The 19,501-nt window shown below is 42.5% G+C and overlaps 1 protein-coding gene across 3 annotated transcripts in view; it reads left to right on the top strand.

Annotated features, from left to right (window-relative positions):
- The first annotated feature begins 683 nt into the window (after positions 1–683).
- The window catches only part of LOC129557933 (renin receptor-like), a 42,996-nt gene continuing 24,178 nt past the window's right edge, over positions 684–19,501 (top strand). For 2 of the 3 annotated variants that reach the window (XR_016037003.1, XR_008686358.2), the window contains exons 1-9: positions 684–867; positions 5,221–5,351; positions 7,378–7,509; positions 12,386–12,481; positions 12,636–12,773; positions 13,639–13,692; positions 14,789–14,938; positions 15,886–16,005; positions 18,377–18,604. Coding sequence is in view for 1 of the 3 variants with exons in the window: in XM_055428579.2 (XP_055284554.2) it covers positions 828–867; positions 5,221–5,351; positions 7,378–7,509; positions 12,386–12,481; positions 12,636–12,773; positions 13,639–13,692; positions 14,789–14,938; positions 15,886–16,005; positions 18,377–18,571 (1,056 nt within the window). In the remaining 2 variants the exon portion in view is untranslated. Of the gene's footprint in view, positions 868–5,220; positions 5,352–7,377; positions 7,510–12,385; positions 12,482–12,635; positions 12,774–13,638; positions 13,693–14,788; positions 14,939–15,885; positions 16,006–18,376; positions 19,407–19,501 lie in introns of those variants that run through there. The other variant, XM_055428579.2, reaches the window with a different exon arrangement.

Consider the following 19,501-nt stretch of genomic DNA (forward strand, 5'->3'; position numbering starts at 1 on the left):
AATTAACTCTTGGGTAGAGCAGTAAGTCTAAGGTTTGCCAGATTTAGCAAATCAGAATGTAGGACGCCCAGTTATATTTGCATTTCAGATACACAACAAATAACTTTTTTTTAGTTTAAGTTATGTCCCATGAAATATTCACGACGTTTATCCTAAAAATTATTCGTTGTGTATCTGAAATTCAAACGTAACTGGGCGTCCTGTAGTTTATCTGGCACCCCTCCTTGGAGTGCTGGGATTTCCCGCGGCGCCTGGCTTCCTCCAAGCAGGTGCTCAGCATCTGTGTAATTGTTAGAGCGAAACCCAAACCAGCCTTGCAGCTTTCACAGCTGCACCCCTCGCGGGGCGGGACCACGGGACCGCGACAGACGGACACCCTGGTAGGAGACTGTCACTCAAGCCTCGCGAAAGGGTCCACACCCGGGAGGCAGCCCAACCATGTGGTCTCTCTGGGGCTCTCTGCACCCCTTGACAAGTTCCGTCCTTCCCCCTTCGCCCCCGATCCCCAGCCCTACCCTCCATCTCATGACCCTTCGTCACGGGCCGGGGAGGGCCTGCCCGCCTCGGCGATCGTGGCCTGCCATTGGTAGGGCCTTCCATCCATCATGTGAGGCTCCTCCCATCACGCTGACGTTTCCCAAGCGACGTTCCGCGGCGTAGCTAGGGATTGGTGGAGACGGCGGCGACCGTCCCCGCGGAGGCGACGACAGGGCGGGCTCTGGGAGCCGGGGCGAGCCGGAGCGCTTCTGCCCCCCGTGCTGCGCTGGTCGCTGGCGTCCCGCTGGCCAGTTCCGCGTAGCCCTGCGCTGCTGCACCGCCGCGGAACCATGGCTGTGCTTGTCGTGCTCCTGTCCTTCTCGGTGACGGGTGAGGACCCGGGAGCGGGCGGGGCGCGCCCCGCGAGGCAGCTCCGAGGGCCGCCGGGCTCGGGGGTCGCGGGCAGCCGAGGGTGGGCGGCAGTGGGCAGTGCGGCGTGTGCCGCAGTGCGGGCAGCCGGCGGTGGCCTCGCCCCAGCCGGTCTTGTCTGTGGGCCAGCCTGCGGCGGCTCGGCCTGCGGGCTTGCAGGGACTGGGCCGGGCGGGGCGGGGCTGGCTTGCGTTGGGGCACCTTCCGCCTCTGCGAGAAAGGCGCGTCCCGCTGTCTCACTCCGGCTTCTTCCGCCTCGGGAGGCGCTTCGGAGGAGCGGGATGCATTTCTCAATCCGCTGATGAGCCGCAGCCCTTTGCGAAGAGGCCGACGTCCCAGGTGCCCTCCGCTGCTGCTTTTCTTGGCATTTTTTGGTGTCTTCATTTCTAGCAGTTGTCATCAGTAATTGGTGAAATCCCCCCTCCCCCTCCCCACGGTTTCAGGATACGAAAGTTGGAAGTGGAGCGTTAATAATTGTTTTTGTGTGATTATTTTCTCAAGGAGAGGTCCAAGTACCTCTCCAGAAAGTTTGCAGTAGTTCTCAATTTTAGGGATTTGGAAACTAAGACATGAGTCACATTCTTGGGGGTCACATGTCAAATGGTAGCTTTCTCCGTAAATCTAGGTTCCGCAATATTCAGCAAGGGGAATGCCAGTCAGTTCCTATTTAGCCTCTTACCGTGTATCATGTAAGTAATTTAATTTTGCATCAGTCCTTAGGAGAGCGGTCAAGCCTAGATAAATTACCCCACAGCACACAAGTGGTAAGCAGCAATCCTGAGATTGAACCCAGATCAGTGGGCTCCAAAGCATAGGCCTTTCCTGCTGTGCCTGTTGCGGCACAGGTGTGACAATGTGGCAGCGATGGGTGCTGGAACCAGGGGCAGGGAGAGCGGTGACCATGAGACCACATCGAGAGCAGTTTGGAGGAATGGGTCCCTGTTCCCCAGTGTGCCAATTTAAAACCTAGAGGTTACAGATCTGTAGACGGCCTGTGCCGCTGCTCTGTGAAGTTCTTAGACACTTCATTGTGGGAATGGTGGTTTAATTTTACATGGAGATACAGACCTTTGATGTTTTTGAAGCCTACAGGTCTTCTCCATCCCTGGAGGTGCCCAGTGTTGTGTTGATGATAGTTGGCTTGTTTTCATGACCGTAGAATTTTAGAGTCGTGTTGTTCCTTTTGGCTCTGGCAAGGTCGTTCTGATCTGTCTAGTTGGGCACTTCAGGAGAATTTAATTTTTTAAACTTGGTTTTGGAAATGTAAAGATCTTCCCTTTAATACTGTGATTTAACTGAACATCTTGCTGAAATTCATGTTTTAATGTTATAATTGATCTTCCTGTGATCAGTGAGGTTTGGGGGGGTTTTGTTAAGTTTTGGTCTGAGGCAAATAATTGCTTCTGTACATGGTTTGAACCTGCTTTCCTAACTAGAAAAGTCTAGTTCATATAGACCAAGAATCTTATCCTGTCAGCTTCTTCACTCTTGTGGTCTTGTCAGATGAGGTTAAATTACTGTTTTCCACAGTGACTAAATGTGACTTAATGGAAAACATCTTTTAAGAGATCTGACTTCTCTATTTGAGGAAAAAATATGTCATTTAAAACGGCGATACCAAACCAGGGAGAGAGTGAAGTGAACTAGAAGTGAATACCAGGTCATGAGGAGTATTTGGAAAAACAATTCAGATGGTTAGCTTGGAGGGGAAAGGCCAAGGGTGAACACATGGAATGTGAAGGGATGTCATGTTGAAGAAGGATTTGATTTGGTCAGGGATACTTCAGAGGTCAAAAGTAGGGCCTGTTTAGCTTTTTACATGATGATTTCATCTTCATTCAGAGATGACAACACAGTATGGTGGGCGTTCCCAAAGGGAAGGCTTCTCAACCTCTAGCCCAGATTGGGGAGTCTGGGGGAAATTTCCCTAGGCCAGGTGCCTCACAGGTAAATGTGTGAACAGTTTGGGTGGGAAGAAAAGGCATTTTTGACAGAATAGTGTGTGTAAAAGCACAGAGATGTGAGAGCAAAAGAGCAACGAGTTTGGTGGTGCTGAAACGTATAGGAGTTAAAGTTGCAGAGATTGCATAGCAAGGGTGGTGAAGTGCCTTGTGTGTTTATGTTTTGGATTTTGTCTCAGGCTCTGGGCACTGAGTGAAGGTGGTTGAGCTGAAGGGTGAACGTTCAGATCTGTAGTTTGAAAAGGTGCTGGGAAGACTGGATCAGAAAGTGGCATGACCGGTCACAAGGAGGCCTGTTCTGTGTAGCCTGACGAGGGCCTGAGGAGGGCCCTGGACGTGGAGGGGAAAGGGCTCGGGAGATAAGAAAAGATGGACAGAACTCCGAGGTTGATGAGCTGTGGTGCTGAGGAAGGGTTTAAAGATGATTAATTCAAGCAGCTGGCTGGAAGGTGGCGTCATCCTTTGATACAGAGAATACAGGAGGCGTGTGTGGGAAAATGGCAAGTTCAGTTCTGAACCTGTTGTGTTTGAAGCACTCATTGAATGTGAAAGGAAATGCTCAGCAGACTGGTGGATATCTAGGCAGAAGGCTTGAGGGGAATCCAGGCTGAAAATGAAAATCTGGGAACCATGAGTGTGTTTCTGGTGTTTGGAGCCTTAGGGAGTAGATGGGTTCAGGCAGGCAGGGAAGCCAACGTAGAACAGGAAGCAGTGGGGGTCAAGAATGGAGCCGCAGATCTCCAAAGTGGAGTGTGCTTGATTTTGTGTGCTTCCTAATATATAATGAATCCACTGTTACGTTATAATTTGCGAATGTATACTTTTTAAGTAGACATATGTATATTGGGAATACTTTCAAGCTTCGTACTGGAAGGGTTGAAATCTAACAAGTTTTCATGTCGCTGCTTTAAAGGAGAGGAAGGGGAAGAAACTGGGGAGAAAAGCAGCCAGAGGGACTGGGAGGAAAACCAGGGGCCCAGGCTTAGGGAGACCAGGGCAGGAGTTTCAGGGACACAGTTGCCAGAATCAGCCGCCTTGGGAAGTTACATAAATGGAGGGTTGCAAACTGTCTCTGGGATTTGGTGAGTCCTTTCAGTGGCGTGGTGGGGTCAGAAGCTGTGGGTTAGGTCGCATATAGGAGATAAAGAAGCAGAGGAGCCAGGTGGTGGCTGCCTGCTCTTCCAAGGTGGTTCTTCATCTGAAGGGAAGCAGAGGCAGGAGGGAGCTGGTAGGACCAAAGGAGAGTTTCTGTGGTTTGGATTTTAGAATGGGAGCACCCTACAAGTTGTGCGCAAATAAAAGAGCCAGTTGAGAGGGAAAAGGGCTAGTCAAGATGTAGCTTCATTCATTCACTCTCTCAACAAGTATTTATGGAGCTCCAGTGTGCCAGGCACTGTTCTCAACCCTGGGGCTATTGTGTGAACAAGACAAACCGAAACCCCTGCCCTCATGGGACTCGTATTGTGCAGGGCCAGCTTTTTATGCCCCCAGCCATACAGCCACCTAACTTCCGGTACAGGGTCTGTGCCAAGTTGGGAAGCCAACTTCTTATGCTTCGTAAAGGATTAGAATGTTGGGACTATGGACATGATTACTGGCAAATGCAGGTTGAGGTGGCGTCTCCGTTCACTAGTCGTGTTCAGATAGAGGATGGGTGACCTTTCAGGTATCATGGTGATGCCTGCATGAAGCAGCAGTTTCTTGGTATAGGAGTCTACCTTTTCTCAGCCTCTTAATATGTTCGTTGTAAATACTATGTCCCGGACTTTGTTTCTACGGTCTGAAGTATTATACCTTCTAACTGGTAATGTGTACCCCCCATTTGACAGTTCTCATTTCACTAGCTTTGCCTGTGGGACATAAGGAAAGCTAGGATCTATCCTAAGATAGACTAACTGGCTGAAATTTCAGAGTGATATACTCGAAATTTTTTGAATTTGCACTTTGAAGAGAGAATCGGTGGTAGAAATAACTTAGAGATTTCAAGTTAATTTTCTTCCTTTCTAGTCGGGGGTCAGGGTTTTGGTTTTTGTTCTGGAAAATCTGGAGAAATGCTACTGATTTCTAATTCTTGCCAAATTGTCACATGGCCCTGATTAGGGGCCATCTGCAGGAAGGCATCTACATCGTTATGTGAATCCTGTTTCATTGCTTTGCTATAGCAGAAGGTATGGACTTAAATTCGTGCAGTGATCCTTTCTAAAAGAATTTATTGATGTTTAGGATTCAGCATTTTGTCCATTCAACATTTAGTATGCTAAGTCAATGGAGAATGGGAAAGTATGTATTTCACAATTTTTCCGCATGGTTGCAGAAATTTGTGATACTGATTATTAATCTGTTTTCTTTTCAGGTGTCTTAGGGAACAAATTCAGTATATTAAGATCACCAGGGTCTGTTGTTTTCCGGAATGGAAATTGGCCTATTTCAGGAGTTCGAATCCCAGACGTAGCTGCATTGTCCATGGGCTTCTCTGTGAAAGAAGTATGTGTATTTTTAAAAAATATTTGGAGCTGCTTCTGAAAGGATTTTTGCTAATTTCAGTTAATAGAGCAAGAAAGCAGCAGGCAAACATAGGTACAGATTATAAAAGTAAAAAATTTATTTGTAGCCAGGGAGATTTTAGGTAAGTGTTCCAAGCTTGGTTATGAAAGCAAATCATTATAAAACACTAACCATGTAATCGTTTATTCATAGTAGTGACGTCCTTTATATTAGAGAATGCATCTGTCCTACTGTTAGTAGGATGTATAAATCTATTGGTTTTTTGCAGTACATGGATAGATTTGTGTCTTAGTTTAGGCTGCCATTACAAAGTACCACAGACTGGGTGTTTTATAAACAACACTTATTTCTTCCAGTTCTAGGGGCTGGAAGTCCAAGATCAGGGTGCCAGCATGGTGAAGGTCCTCTCCAGGTTGCAGAGTGCCAACTTCTTATTGTATGTGGTAGAGAGAGCCCTCTGGAGTCCCCTTTATAAGGGGCCTTTTCCTTGTGGCTCAGCTGGTAAAGAATCTGCCCGCAAGGCGGGAGACCTGGGTTCGATCCCTGGATTGGGAAGATCCCCTGGAGAAGGGAAAGGCTACTCACTCCAGTATTCTGGCCAGGAGAATTCCATGGACTGTATAGTCTATGGGGTCGCAAAGAGTCGGACACGACTGAGCGACTTTCACTTTCACAAGGAAATGGCAACCCACTCCAGTGTTCTTGCCTGGAGAATCCCAGGGATGGCAGAGCGTGGTGGGCTGCCGTCTATGGTGTCGCAGAGTCGGACACAACCGAAGCGACTTAGCAGCAGTAGCAGCAATCCCATTTATAAGGATTCCATCCTCATGACCTAGTTCCCTCCCTCAGGCCCCTCCTCCTAATACCATCACATTGAGGGGTTAGGATTTCAACATGAGTTTTGAGGGGACACAAGCATTCAGCCCATTGTAATTTATTATGAATGATGCAATGTATATGCATCTTACCTGAGTTTAGGAAAATAATGTGGTCAGTAGTCATAACCTGTTATAGTAACCGACTGCTTATGTGTGATTGTTGCGGAGAGGGCCTAGATCCAGTCAACATGAGGGAGCTGGCAGAAAGGAGATGGAGTTTGTTCTGTTTCCCTGTCTCCTTCCACTTCAAGGTTTGATGCTTTTGAGGTGGTCTCTAGACATCATCGGAGAAGGAAATGGCAACCCACTCCAGTGTTCTTGCCTGGAGAATCCCAGGGACGGGGCAGCCTGGTGGGCTGCCGTCTATGGGGTCACACAGAGTCGGACACGACTGAAGTGACTTAGCAGCAGCAGCAGTAGACATCATCAGTCACTCAGAGAAATGTTCTTCCTAGGTCCTGAGTGACCTTGAAACAAGAAGCTGTGCACGGGAACTGCCTCTAGGTTGGGCTTCTGGGTGGAGCTCCTTGCATGAACGTGTCTGGTTGTTTACATTTAAGTATGAAATTTGTACCTTGTTTTTTACGAACTTAATTTTGACTACAAATGGCTGTCAAAATAACTTTTAGAAGTAATTATTAATAAACTACAAGTCACTTTCAGCAGGAATTTTATTTGTAAAGTGCTTAGTCTAAAGAGAATGTTTTAATGGTAGTCTTGCTGTGTCACTGTGAAAGAGAAACGTGACATTGTAGTAGATAAGGTCAAAGGTTGACGTGAGGGAAGAAAATATCCAGTTACATGGAGGAGAAAGTATTTCATAATCTGGAATTTGGAAAGTACCTACATTTTGTGCACTTGCATGCTTTTTTCCACAGAAGGTTTGAGACGACTTATTATTAGACTTCACTGTTTCCAGTCTGTGGCAGTTAAAATGAAGACGGTAGAACTCAGCATCCTCAATTAGGAGACTGCAGCTACTGCCTTAAATAAGATGTTTGCTGTCCCTATGGGTTTTCATTGCTGGTATCATCCCAGAACCCCTTAATTCTGCTTGTCAGATGTTACTGGGGAAATGGTTTCCTGGATTGATAATTAAGCACAGTTTCGTGCTTTTCAATGTGCAGGACCTTTCTTGGCCGGGCCTTGCAGTAGGTAACCTATTCCACCGTCCTCGGGCTACTGTTATGGTGATGGTGAAAGGAGTGGACAAGCTTGCTCTACTCCCAGGCAGTGTCATTTCGTACCCTTTGGAGAATGTGAGTATTTACTATAAAGAATTAAAGGGATGCGTTTAACATTTTGTCTTGTCAGCCGTCATTATGGATTGTGTTCTAAGCACTCATCTTTCTTTTAATGCCCTGATAAGTAAAATGCAGTTTCGTTTTTTTTTAATTATACGATGGTTGCAAATTGATTGAAACTTGGCTGCTTGCTATGCATGAGTGTACTTTCTAAGGTAAGAGGTCAAGAAATTGCCCCACTCTGAGAATAGTCAGAGGATTGAAAAAGAGAAACCAATTGAGGGTGTAACCTGTTGACATATTCTTCGGCATTATTTCATCACCTTCCCTTCAGAATTTTATCATTTATTTTGGTAAGGAAAAGATTAGGGGCAGTCTTGCTGACTCACTTATGCCTTTACTGGTTTTTCAGGCAATATGGCCGACTGAACTGTTGTGAAAGGCCCTCCTTCTACTGTAAGCATATGGAAGTCAGCAAACATCTTTACGTGTATAACTAAAATTGAAAGCAAGAAAGGGATACACACAGGTGCCAGATATGAATAGAAAATATAGAAGCCACAGTGATGAGCAGGAGGTGAAGGGGAAATTGTGTTCCTTACAGAAAGCCAGGGGCTATAAAAATGCTGTCTTGTTCTTGAAAGGAACCCCCAGTTGCCCCAGGGCTACCACAGAGGAACTGTCTTGCCACCCTTAGCTGTGGAACGCAAAGAGCCCCCTATGAGCAATCTGAACTATGGGCTTATACTGTGCAGTTAGCTGCTTCAAATTCACACAATCCACCCCACACAGATATGTCCACAATCCAGGGCTGTTTCGGTAAAAAAAGAATTGAGTTGAACTTACCAAACCCTTGAAGGGAAAGAAATGCCATGAGAAAGTTAGCAGGTCCAACAAACACAATTCATCCCCCTAGAGCTACATAAAAACCAGTCTCAAAAAGAGGCTTGAAAATATATATGTATATTAAAATAGAAAGTTAAAGGAATGACTAGAAACTACAGGTAGTTTAAAGTTATTTTTGAGATGCGGTACTTTCATTTCCACTTAAAAATATTTTGTAATTTATGTTGATTTCGTTAACCCATGAGTTATTTAACATGTGGGTTCTTTCAGGATAATTTTTAATTATTCAGTTTCTAATTGCATTGCATTATAACACTGGTATATACCATGCTGATTTGGGAGGGGGGTGTTTTTCAGACTTTTCCTGTGGTCTGGTATACATTATCTCCAAGCACATGACATGTTTACCCAAAATATGACCATGCACTAGGCCACAAGGCAAAGCTCAACAGATATGGTCAGTATCTGTTAAATCATATAAATCACCTTCTCTGAGCACAGTGCAGTTAAACCTGAAAAAAAAAAACCAAAGCGATACTTTTAAAAAATGACTGCAAATGATAGGAACAAGCACAGAGTATGAGGCCTCAGGTTTAGAGCACACTGGAGTGGGCTAAAGTCAAATCAGCACCTAAATATGAGTGAAACTGAAGACCCATCCAGGACACGACAGTCTTACCAGAGAGAAAAGATAGTGTCGCGACAAAGGAATGAGAGTAAAATGGTAGCAGATTCCTCATCATTGCCATTGGGGATGAGAAGTGCAAGAAGGGAAAAGCAGTAATTGCACAGTATGAAGCTAGGCTGAGAATGCTGTTTAAATAGACATAATAAAATGATTTATGATATAACTATTGGAATGGTGCAGAGAGAGAAACTGCGTGTAAGGAGATAGGGCTCTGGTTGGTGATGTGGGAGAGCTAAATCCTCATCTTCTATAATGGACAGTAAATAGGTAATGCCTAAAATTGAAAAATCAAGATGTAGCAATATAAACACATTATTTAGAGATGGTGGTAGAAAGAAAAGGAAACAAAGGATTTGAAAGTGAATGCTACAGGTAGGTACGAAAGATGTCATGTTGTCAGCATGATGAGTGTAGTTAACACTGCTGTGTGACACACATGAAAGCTGTCAAAAGAGTAAATTCTAAGTTCTCATCACAAGGAAAAAAATTTTCTTTTTTTTCTGTCTTTTTGGTATCTGTGTGATGATGGTAATTATTACTGTGGTAATAATTTCACAATGATTATGTCATCGACCTTAAACTTATACAGTGATGTATGTCAATTATCTCAATAAAACTGAAAAAAGTTAACGTGAAGTGAGGAAAAAAGATGGAGGAAAGAGAGTGAGTACCTCAGAGGAATAGGAAATGGGCAAACTTATTTTCATAAAATATCTTACACAACTACTGGTCTCTTAAGTGGCATGTGTATAAAATTTTTTAAAAGTCAATAAGAACAGATACTGGAACAGACACAATCCTAAATAATTCATGGGTTGAGAAAACTACAGCAGAGATTTTGAAGTACCCAAACATTTTTCTTAGTCTTCACAAAGATTATTAAGTAGCTCGCTGTGTGTGATTTTCTGTGAAAATCACTGTAGAAGATCTCTTTTAAAAAATATATTAAAAAATCTGAAATACCCTTCAGATTTTCATTAGCCTACAATCCGAAATTAAACATTTTAAAAAGAGTAGCCTCATTTTACATGAGTAGAAACTGAAGAGAGCTCATGTTACTGCTTGACCCTGACTGATTGCCTCTAAGGGAAAAAATCCATCCCAAAACAAACAAAAGCTTCAGAATTCCACTTAATGAAGCTTCTATTTGATTAGCTAGCTGTTACCATTATTTTCAAGTTCTATAGATACAGAAATTCTATTTTCTCTAGGACAAACATGTGCGTATCCTTATAATACAGTTTTAAGCATGAGCTTTTTTCCCTTTTCCAGTGTAGCGGCTCTGTATCCTCTTTTCCTTCCCAGTTTGGCGTTCACCTGACTCAGTAGCTTCTCCAGTTTAATTGCTATGGACATGTCACCTTTAATCTTCAACTTTCCTGCCATGAATGCCACTGAGGTGAAATGAGGCTGGAGAGTTTGTGTTACGTGTTCTCATATTCCTTCCAAAGCCCAAGGAAGTTGACTGTGGGATTGCAAAGGGAGCACATTTGTGGCTGACTTGGGATGCTTATAAAAAGGATGCTTTTGCAAGTTGGAACTCTCTTCCCCTTCTTCAGTTAATCATTAACTTATTTTAAGAGAATCTGGGGAAGAGTTGATATGCATTGAGTAAGAGAGAAAAATTAATTTCATTTCACAGTTACTAATTTATTTCTGCCTGACCCACATTAACGTGCTCCTTATGAACCTTTCAATAGTAAAAGAAAGTACTGAAAAAAATCATTCTGAGAAATCTCTATTAAAACAAAAACATTGCTACTCTATTGCTTGTTTTAATAATGAAGAGAATAAAATACTTTTTGAGGGAAAAATTACCATTATCTCTTTGAAAACATAACGTGGGGGCAGAAAGAGGTCTGTGGGAGTAGAAGTCAGAATTTTGATTACCCTTGGAGCGGGGGGAGGGAGTGGGTAGAGAGGCTTGTAGGGTGCTGATGTTTTATTTTGATCTGGTGGGGCTATATGAATATCCATTTATAAATATCCCCTGAACTGTTAAGCCAAGATTTACACACCATATTATATGTATGTTGTGTGCGTGTGTGATCAGTTGTGTCCAACTCTTTGTGACCCCATGGGACTGTAGCCCACAAGTCTTCTCTGTCCATGGGGATTTTCTTGGCAAGAATACCAGAGTGGGCTGCCATTTTTTTCAACAGGGGAATCGTCCCGACCCAGGGATCAAACCCTGTGTCTCCGACATTGGTAGGCAGATTCTTTAGCACTGAGCTACCTGGGAAGCCCCATATGTATGTTACACTTTAACAAGAAATTCAGGGGAAAAGTACATTTTATTAGTACAATTGCTAATTTCACTTTATTAATACCATGTGGTCCCAAGGTAAATTTCACATTCAGATTTCTTGTGACATATTTTGTCTCTTGCCTAAGAATCTTCAGCTATCTGAAGACTAAACCCTACACCTTATTAAACAGTTTTTCCTTTTTTAAAAATTATTTTAAAATTTTTATATATTTTGAATTGGAGAATAATTGCTTTACAATGTTGTGTTGGTTTCTACATCACCATGAATCAACCATAGATAGATGTATGTCCCCTCCCTCTTGAACCACCCTCCCATCCCTTAAACATTTTTAAAGTTTTGAAGTGAAAAATGAGGTCTGTTTCTTTCAGTCAAATTCAAGTCCTCAAATTCCCTTCACCTCTTAAATGCAAGTTAAATTATTGTAGAGTATACATTCATTATGGCACATTTTATCAATATTGAAACAAAATGTGTTCCTGCTAAAAAAATACCTGAATGACCAACTGAACCTGCCTGCCAGTACAGGAGATGCCAGAGACATGGGTTTGATCCCTGGGTCAGGAGGATCCCCTGGAGGAGGAAATGGCATCCCACTCCAGTATTGTTGCCTGGAGAATTCCATAGACAGAGGAGCTTACAGTCCATGAGGTCGCAAAGAGTTGGACTCGACTGAGGGGCTGAGCACACGATGACCACCTGAAAGTGATCCTTTGCACAAGATAGTGTTTTGTCCTTAACTTTGCCAGTTTTTTAAGCAGTTTGGAGACACAAACTCATTGGCCCACTGCTGCTGCTAAGTCGCTTCAGTCGTGTCCGACTCTGCGACCCCATGGACTGCAGCCTCCCAGGCTCCTCCGTCCATGGGATTTTCCAGGTGAGAGTACTGGAGTGCATTGGCCCACTAGGGGCTGTTTAATCTTGAGTATCCTCAAACAGGTTCTTTGTATTTGGATATGATTTGGGTCTTTTAAGTTTCCATAGAGAATGCTGGTACTTTTTTTTAAGGCTCCCTTTTTAATACTATTTAAATGATTTTTCTTCCTATTTGGGTTCAGATAATAATTAAGGTCTCACTCTTAAATTTCAGGCAGTTCCTTTTAGTCTTGACAGCATGGCAAATTCCATTCACTCCTTATTTCCTGAAGAAACTCCTGTGGTTTTGCAGTTGGCTCCCAGTGAGGAAGTAAGTTGTGATAGTTTTTATTTTAAATGCTTTGAAAAATAAGCTCTCAGTATTTAATGAAAATTTAAAATGAATTTTATGAAAAATGCTGATAGACCTTGGTATATTGGAATTAATCTTCAGAATGTAATACAATTTTGGATTCTTCTTCCAGAGAGTGTACATGGTGGGGAAGGCAAACTCAGTTTTTGAAGATCTCTCAGTAACGCTTAGACAGCTCCGCAATCGACTGTTTCAAGAAAACTCTGTTCTCACTTCACTTCCCCTCAATTCTCTGAGTAGAAACAATGAAGTAAGTAGTGTAGTCATTAAATCAATGAATGAATATTACTAATTTCTCATGCCTCTGACTTTAGAGCAAACTTGAAATTTTAGAAAATGAAAAGTTTTACAAGCTTCCTGCTGGAGTAGATTCTTTTTTTCCTTTAGTGTAATTTAAAAAAAATGATTCTCATGAACTCTTTGTGAGCTGAGCTATAGTAAATAGTATGACACACTAGAGCAAGGATTGCCACCAGTTAATCCTGACAGGCCAGAAATCACAGTAACTACTTTAGTAGTGGGTGGAACTGGGTAGATCTGGTAATGCGGGAGCTATGATTCACTGCCTCTTCTGGTGTGTTGCCTCATTTTTCTATTCATTCTCAACTGTCCAGTGTAGGGTGCTACCCTTCCTTTGACTCCTGTATGTCAGCTTTACCACCTGTTCACCTGTTCATGCACCCTCTTAACCACACGGCATGCCACCTTTGTGGTAGCCTCTCTTCACCTACTCTGGATGACCAGGACTACCACCTTTTATTCTTCAAGGGATGTGAGCAAATGAGGTTATTGGCAAGACCTTGTTGCAGTGCGCCAGAATATTCTGATGCCCTCAGGAAAAACCACTTTAGAGTTTGGATGCTTTATCATGGCTTTATCAAAAATAAACTTATTGAGAGGTAGTCTCTGTGCTGGAGAATGACATCACCATTTTGTTAGGAAGTACTGTTCTATAAGCATTTTCAATTGAAATGAACCTAGCAAATGGAGGACAGTTGCATAAATTCACTCATATATTTAATGTCTGTTACATCCTGTTCCTTGCCTGATAGATGGCAAATACAGATCTTGGATGCATATTTAAGATCATGCTCATTTCTTCCTGCTCTCTGCAGGTTGATCTCCTTTTTCTTTCTGAACTGCAAGTGCTACGTGATATTTCAAGTTTGGTAAGTAGGCTACTCTCATTTGTCAGTTCCATTTATTCTGGCTTCAGAAGACATTTCTAGAGATTCCTTGAATGGTAATGAAACCAATCAAAAAGTTTACATATGCCTTAGATTTATGATTCCATGGAAGTTGAGAAATTGGTGGTGGTGGGGATTTTGAACTCACCTCATGTTAACACATTACTCTGCATTTTTACTTTTAGGAGCGATATTCCAAGTACACAGGCCTAGGAGTAAGGCCTCCCTGGCTGTAGTCCTGACCTGTTGATTTCTTCTCAGATATTAAGAGTTAATTACTGTATCTTTATCTTTGGGTCTAAAATAGACCTCAATAGAAAATACCGTTTTGACTAACAGTGCTGTCAACCAAGTCAGGAAGGGAATAAAGATGCCTGTATATGTTCTTTTTTGGTGTGTGGAGGGGTGAATGTTGTGTTTTTTTTTTTAATCCTATGATGAAATAGAAAAACTTAACCTGTGTGCTGTCTTCTACAGTTGTTGCCCAAACTCTCAATGGGGTTGGTTTGGGGAGCGTGGAAGTGTAGTGCTAGTGGTGTGGGAGGTAAGCACTGATGGCTTTGGCTTGTCTCTCTCTAGGATCAGACTGGTCCACCCACCTGCTCTCTTATACCCTAGCCCATATCTGAGATTTTTAAGAAATTTTAAAACAAGTTTGTATTATAATTGCTTCTAAAAATTTAAGATCTGTGTTAGATTTCAGAAACTCCCATTTTAACCGGTTCCATTTGCCACCCTCACAGACTTCGTATATCGTGGTCTGTGCATGCATGCTCAGTCACACAGTCGTATCTGACGCTTTGTGGGCCCATGGACTGTAGCCCACCAAGGTCCTCTGTCCATGGGATTCTCCAGGCGAGAATCCTGGAGTGGGTTGCCATTTCCTCCTCCGGGGGATCTTCCCCACCCAGGGGTCGAACCCACATCTCTTGCATTGGCAGGTGGATCTTTACCACTGAGCAACCTGGGAAGCCCATATTGTGATACACTGGGGTGCCCCTGTTATACCTCTTAGGTGTAAAACGCCAACTGGCTGTGTTTGACATTACTTTATCCACTTCCTTTTGTTTGTTCAAAGTTGTCTCGACATAAGCATCTAGCCAAGGATCATTCTCCTGACTTATACTCACTGGAGCTAGCAGGCCTGGATGAAATTGGGAAACATTATGGGGAAGACTCTGAACAATTTAGAGATGCCACTAAGATCCTTATTGATGCTCTGCAAAAGGTAAATCAGCAATGGGGTGTGAGCAGTTAAGAGTATGACCATTTGACTTTTCACTTCCTAATGGGAAAATCTGCTTAGTGAAATACTACTAATGGAAGTCTTTTACTCACCTTCTTTGAGAACTGAGGATGGAGATGGTAGGTCACAGGTATATAGTGGGATGTCAATGTGTCTTTCCTTCTTTGAGCTGTGCAGTACAGCTTGCAGGATCTTAGTTCCCCTACCAGAGATTGAACCTGGGCCCTGGCAGTGAGCTGAATTTTAACCATTGGACCACCAGAGAATTACCAGAGATCATCTCTTTCTAATGCTGGCAGAGGCAGCATAGGAAATGATTGATAACTCTAGTACACCTAGAGTTTTCTTTTCATCATTGGTAAAATATAGCTAACGTAAAATTTACCATTTAACTATTTGTAAGTGTACAGTTCTGTGGCACTAAAAGCATTCACATTGTTGTGCAGCTGTACCACCATCCATTGCCAGGACTTTCATCTTCCCTGAAATGCTGTCCCCATTAAACCCTATAAAATAATCAAAGAACAACACTTGGCACAGCACCAGACATGGAGTAGATACTAGTAAATGCTACTTTTCCTCTGCCCTTGAAGTTATTCACCTGCAGCCCTTCAGTGAGGGTTCAGTTAAAACCTCTGTAGGTGTGATTAACCAGAGACCACTTAGAAAGATTTCCTTTTCCACTTCCCTGCTCCCAATTTATACGCCAACAAATTCAGTGACTACTTTCTTAGTCTGAGTATTTGAGCTGAATCTTAAGTTTTCTGAATATTTTAACATAATCAAAACCTTTAAGACTTGCCTATTTTAAGACTGCATTTCATGAGCCAATAGGTAATTGTGTTTGTTCTTGTAGGTGCACTGAAGCTTTACAAAAATTTTAATAAGTATGTGTTTTGAGATTCTTAATAATGCCGATAACGCTTCAGTTTGCAGATGACATGTACAGTCTCTATGGTAGGAATGCAGTGGTAGAGTTAGTAACTGTCAGATCATTCGACACATCCCTTGTGAGGAAGACGAGGAGTATCCTTGAGACAAAACAAGTGGTGAGTACATTTTTGGATCATGCTTTCAAAGTGTAAAATGAACTCTTAAAAAACCCACCAAATCTTGTATCACTTGTGGGCAGTATGCATGAGCAATCAGGTTTCTTATTCATGGAGGTATTGTGTTTTGTAAGTGATGCTCAGTTCTTTGGGGTTGTAATCAGATAATGTACTTTGTTAGGGATAAAAGCAAATCTGTCAGAGCTGGTGAGATAATTCAAATACAGGTATTACAAGGAGATGTCAGACATTAACGTTCAGGAGGAGTGTGGTGCTCTCAACTTGTGGAATCTGCTTTTCTGAGAGGCACATTGTCTTTGTGGTATGGTCTCTCATTTTCCTGCTATGTACACTCTCTATAATTCTACAGATTTTTGACCTGGATCTTACTTTGCTTTTTAAGCATTTAGAGGCTCGTAGACAAGGGTGCCAGCCCTAGTAAAACAAGAGTACATGCACACAGCCGAAGCATCGTGTGGCCAAGAATATTATTTATAGCTGGCTTTATCTCAGAACAGTCAGATCCTCAGTCTTTTATGGACACTCTCCTTTGGGCCCCATGGGACTGAAGAGTGAGATACTCAAAGGTAATGTGTGTCCAAGACAATCTGGACATGGCTGATTTGAGATTGTTTCATCCTAAATAGGAGTGGGAGAACCTCTGTTTAAAACAGCACCCCAGGCTAGACAAACCGAAAAATTTTCACATGACAGAGCATCTAGATAATGGGCGATTAAAAAAAATTACCCTTTTGAGTGCATAGTTTAACTCTCAAGAAAGTAAGGGGAACTGAAGAACTGTAGTAACCAGGGTATCCTGAGGATATTGCCAGTTGGGTTACCAAGGACTGGCTGTCTGTCGGGAACTGGAACTGAGACTTCCTTGTGGAGCTGGGATGCCAAAAGGGCCATGCCCACAATGAGAGGGCAGATTAGAAAACAGCCTGCTGCTGCTGCTGCTAAGTCACTTCAGTTGTGTCTGACTCTGTGTGACCCCGTAGACGGCAGCCAACCAGGCTGCCCCATCCCTGGGATTCTCCAGGCAAGAACACTGGAGTGGGTTGCCATTTCCTTCTCCAAGAAAACAGCCTACCTACCAGCAAAGGGGGACTTCCAGGTGGTGGTAGTGGCAAAGAACCTGCCTGCCAGTGCAGGAGACGTAAAAGACACTGGTTCAAACCGTGGGTCAGGAAGATCACCTGGAGGAGGGCATGGCAACCCACTCCTGTATTCTTACCTGGAGAATCCCATGGACAGAGGAGCCTGGCAGGCTACAGTCCATAGGGTCGCAAAGAGTCGGACGTGGCTGGAGTGACATTAGCATGCACACACCAGCAAAGGGAGACAGAAAGTCCACTTGGGTGCTGTGCAGGCAGGGTATGTGTTGGGGGTGGTGGACTGTCTCCTAGGGAAGCCTCGGGTCAAGATATTAACACAAACCCTGGTCCTAAGCTGGTAAGAGGGGTGGCCCCCACCCAGTAGAAATGAATGTAAAACCTCCCTGGCAGGATACACCCTCCACACACACAACACGAAAGTATGTAACAGTAGTTAAAGAATTTTTAACATGTAACACTCTAAAGCTGAAGGTAGTACCTGTTCCTTTGAAGCGCCCTCTTGTTTTGTTCCTCTACCTTCCCCACGTAGAGGAAACTGCTCTCTCTATTTAACCATTCCTTGGCTTTTCTTTACAGTTTTAATACAGATGTATTTATCCTTAAGGACTTCCCTGATAGCTCAGATGGTAAAGAATCTGCCTGCAATTCAGGAGACCTGGGTTAGGAAGATTCCCTGGAGAAGGAAATGGTAACCCACTGCAGTATTCTTGCCTGGGAAATTCCATGGACAGAGGAGCCTGGTGGGCTACAGTCCATGGTATCGCAGAGTCAGATACGACTAAGTGACTAACACTTTCACTTCATTAAGGCTTAAACAGTGTTGTTTGGAATCATACTGTTTTTTCTCTGAGCAAAGGCTCAGTATTTAAGAGTCACGCATGCTGATAGAGTAGTTGAGGTCATTTTACTGCTATATGTTCCATTGCACGGATGTGCCAGTTATCCATTCTGTTGATAGACATCCTTGTACATTTCTCGCTACACATATACAAGTGTTCCCTAGGGTATGAACTGGCTGCATCACCGTATATGCACACCGTCAGCTTTATTGGTATTGCCAAATTTTCTCAAGCAGTTGAGACACTTTCTGCTTCCACCAAGAGTGTTTATCTTCTCCATGAAGGGTCCTCCTTCTTAGTTCCTAATATATGTAGCTCTTATGCCACTTAGTATGTTTGATAGATAAATTAATCATGGCTATCAAATTGTGATAATTTCCTAACAATATTCTTCCATCTTTTCTTTTATTGTAGAAGGACCCCTCAACTCCCTATAACCTTGCATATAAATATAATTTTGAATATTCAGTGGTTTTCAACCTGGTACTTTGGATAATGATCGGCTTGGCCTTGACTCTGATTGTCACCTGTTACAATATTTGGAACGTGGATCCTGGATATGATAGCATCATTTATAGGATGACAAACCAGAAGATTCAAATGGATTGAACTTTCCCTATGCCAAACTTGGAAAGAAAGAAGGTTTGAAAATTGGCTATTTCACTAAACTAAATCTTTCACTGTAGTTTAAACTAGATAGTACATGTCAGATTTATAAAAAATCAAATTTTGTTCTCTTGTGTTTGCCTGTGATGTTCTTTTAGAGTGAATTATATAGTATTGATGTGAGTTGACTTGTGTGATATAGATTCCATAATATGCTTAAATATGATGCTATAACCATTTAATATAATTTCATTCCATTTACTATTTGGAAATATGCACTGTAATGTAAAACATTGTTTGTGTTATTTATGTTGGGAAAATGCACTGAATTTGAAATATTTAACTTCCTTACACAGGACAGGTTAAAAGTGACATTTGGGCTGTTATATACTATGAACCATTTGTAAATGTCTTAATGTAAATATCTCTGAAACAAGAAAAGGTTTTTAACTTCAAGCAGCTATTAACTGTGAATGTGCTTACATAGTCACTCACATTTTCAGTTGCATCTGATTGACAGATGATAGCTGTTTTTTTAAATCTCCTCTGAAACCTTGGTGATCTGAATGGTCAAGTGTGGGTATTAAACATACTACATTAATCTAAGAAGAAACTAGCTTTGTGGAGTTAAGACACTTGTAATCACACACACAAAAACATTTGGGGGACATCTTGGGGCATGATTTCAGTCATCTTTCCCCTTGTGTAAGTTACTCTGGTTTACGGTACAAAATCGTTCTATATAGAATGTTAAGTGGAAGTAGATAATCCCTATTTTTATGTGAAAGTGGATCAACATCTATAAAGAGTGGTAAATAAAGTTAATAATGATTCAAAATTTGCGTCAGTTCAATACTGTGTCAATTTTATATTTTAAAAACCTAAACAGGGTTTTGATCGTAATTGGCTGTTTTGTTATACTAACTTTTTTTT

Source organism: Moschus berezovskii, chromosome Y (genome assembly GCF_049115385.1).
Source record: "Moschus berezovskii isolate FMDL1 chromosome Y, NW_MosBer_1.0, whole genome shotgun sequence".
Lineage (NCBI taxonomy): Eukaryota > Metazoa > Chordata > Mammalia > Artiodactyla > Moschidae > Moschus > Moschus berezovskii.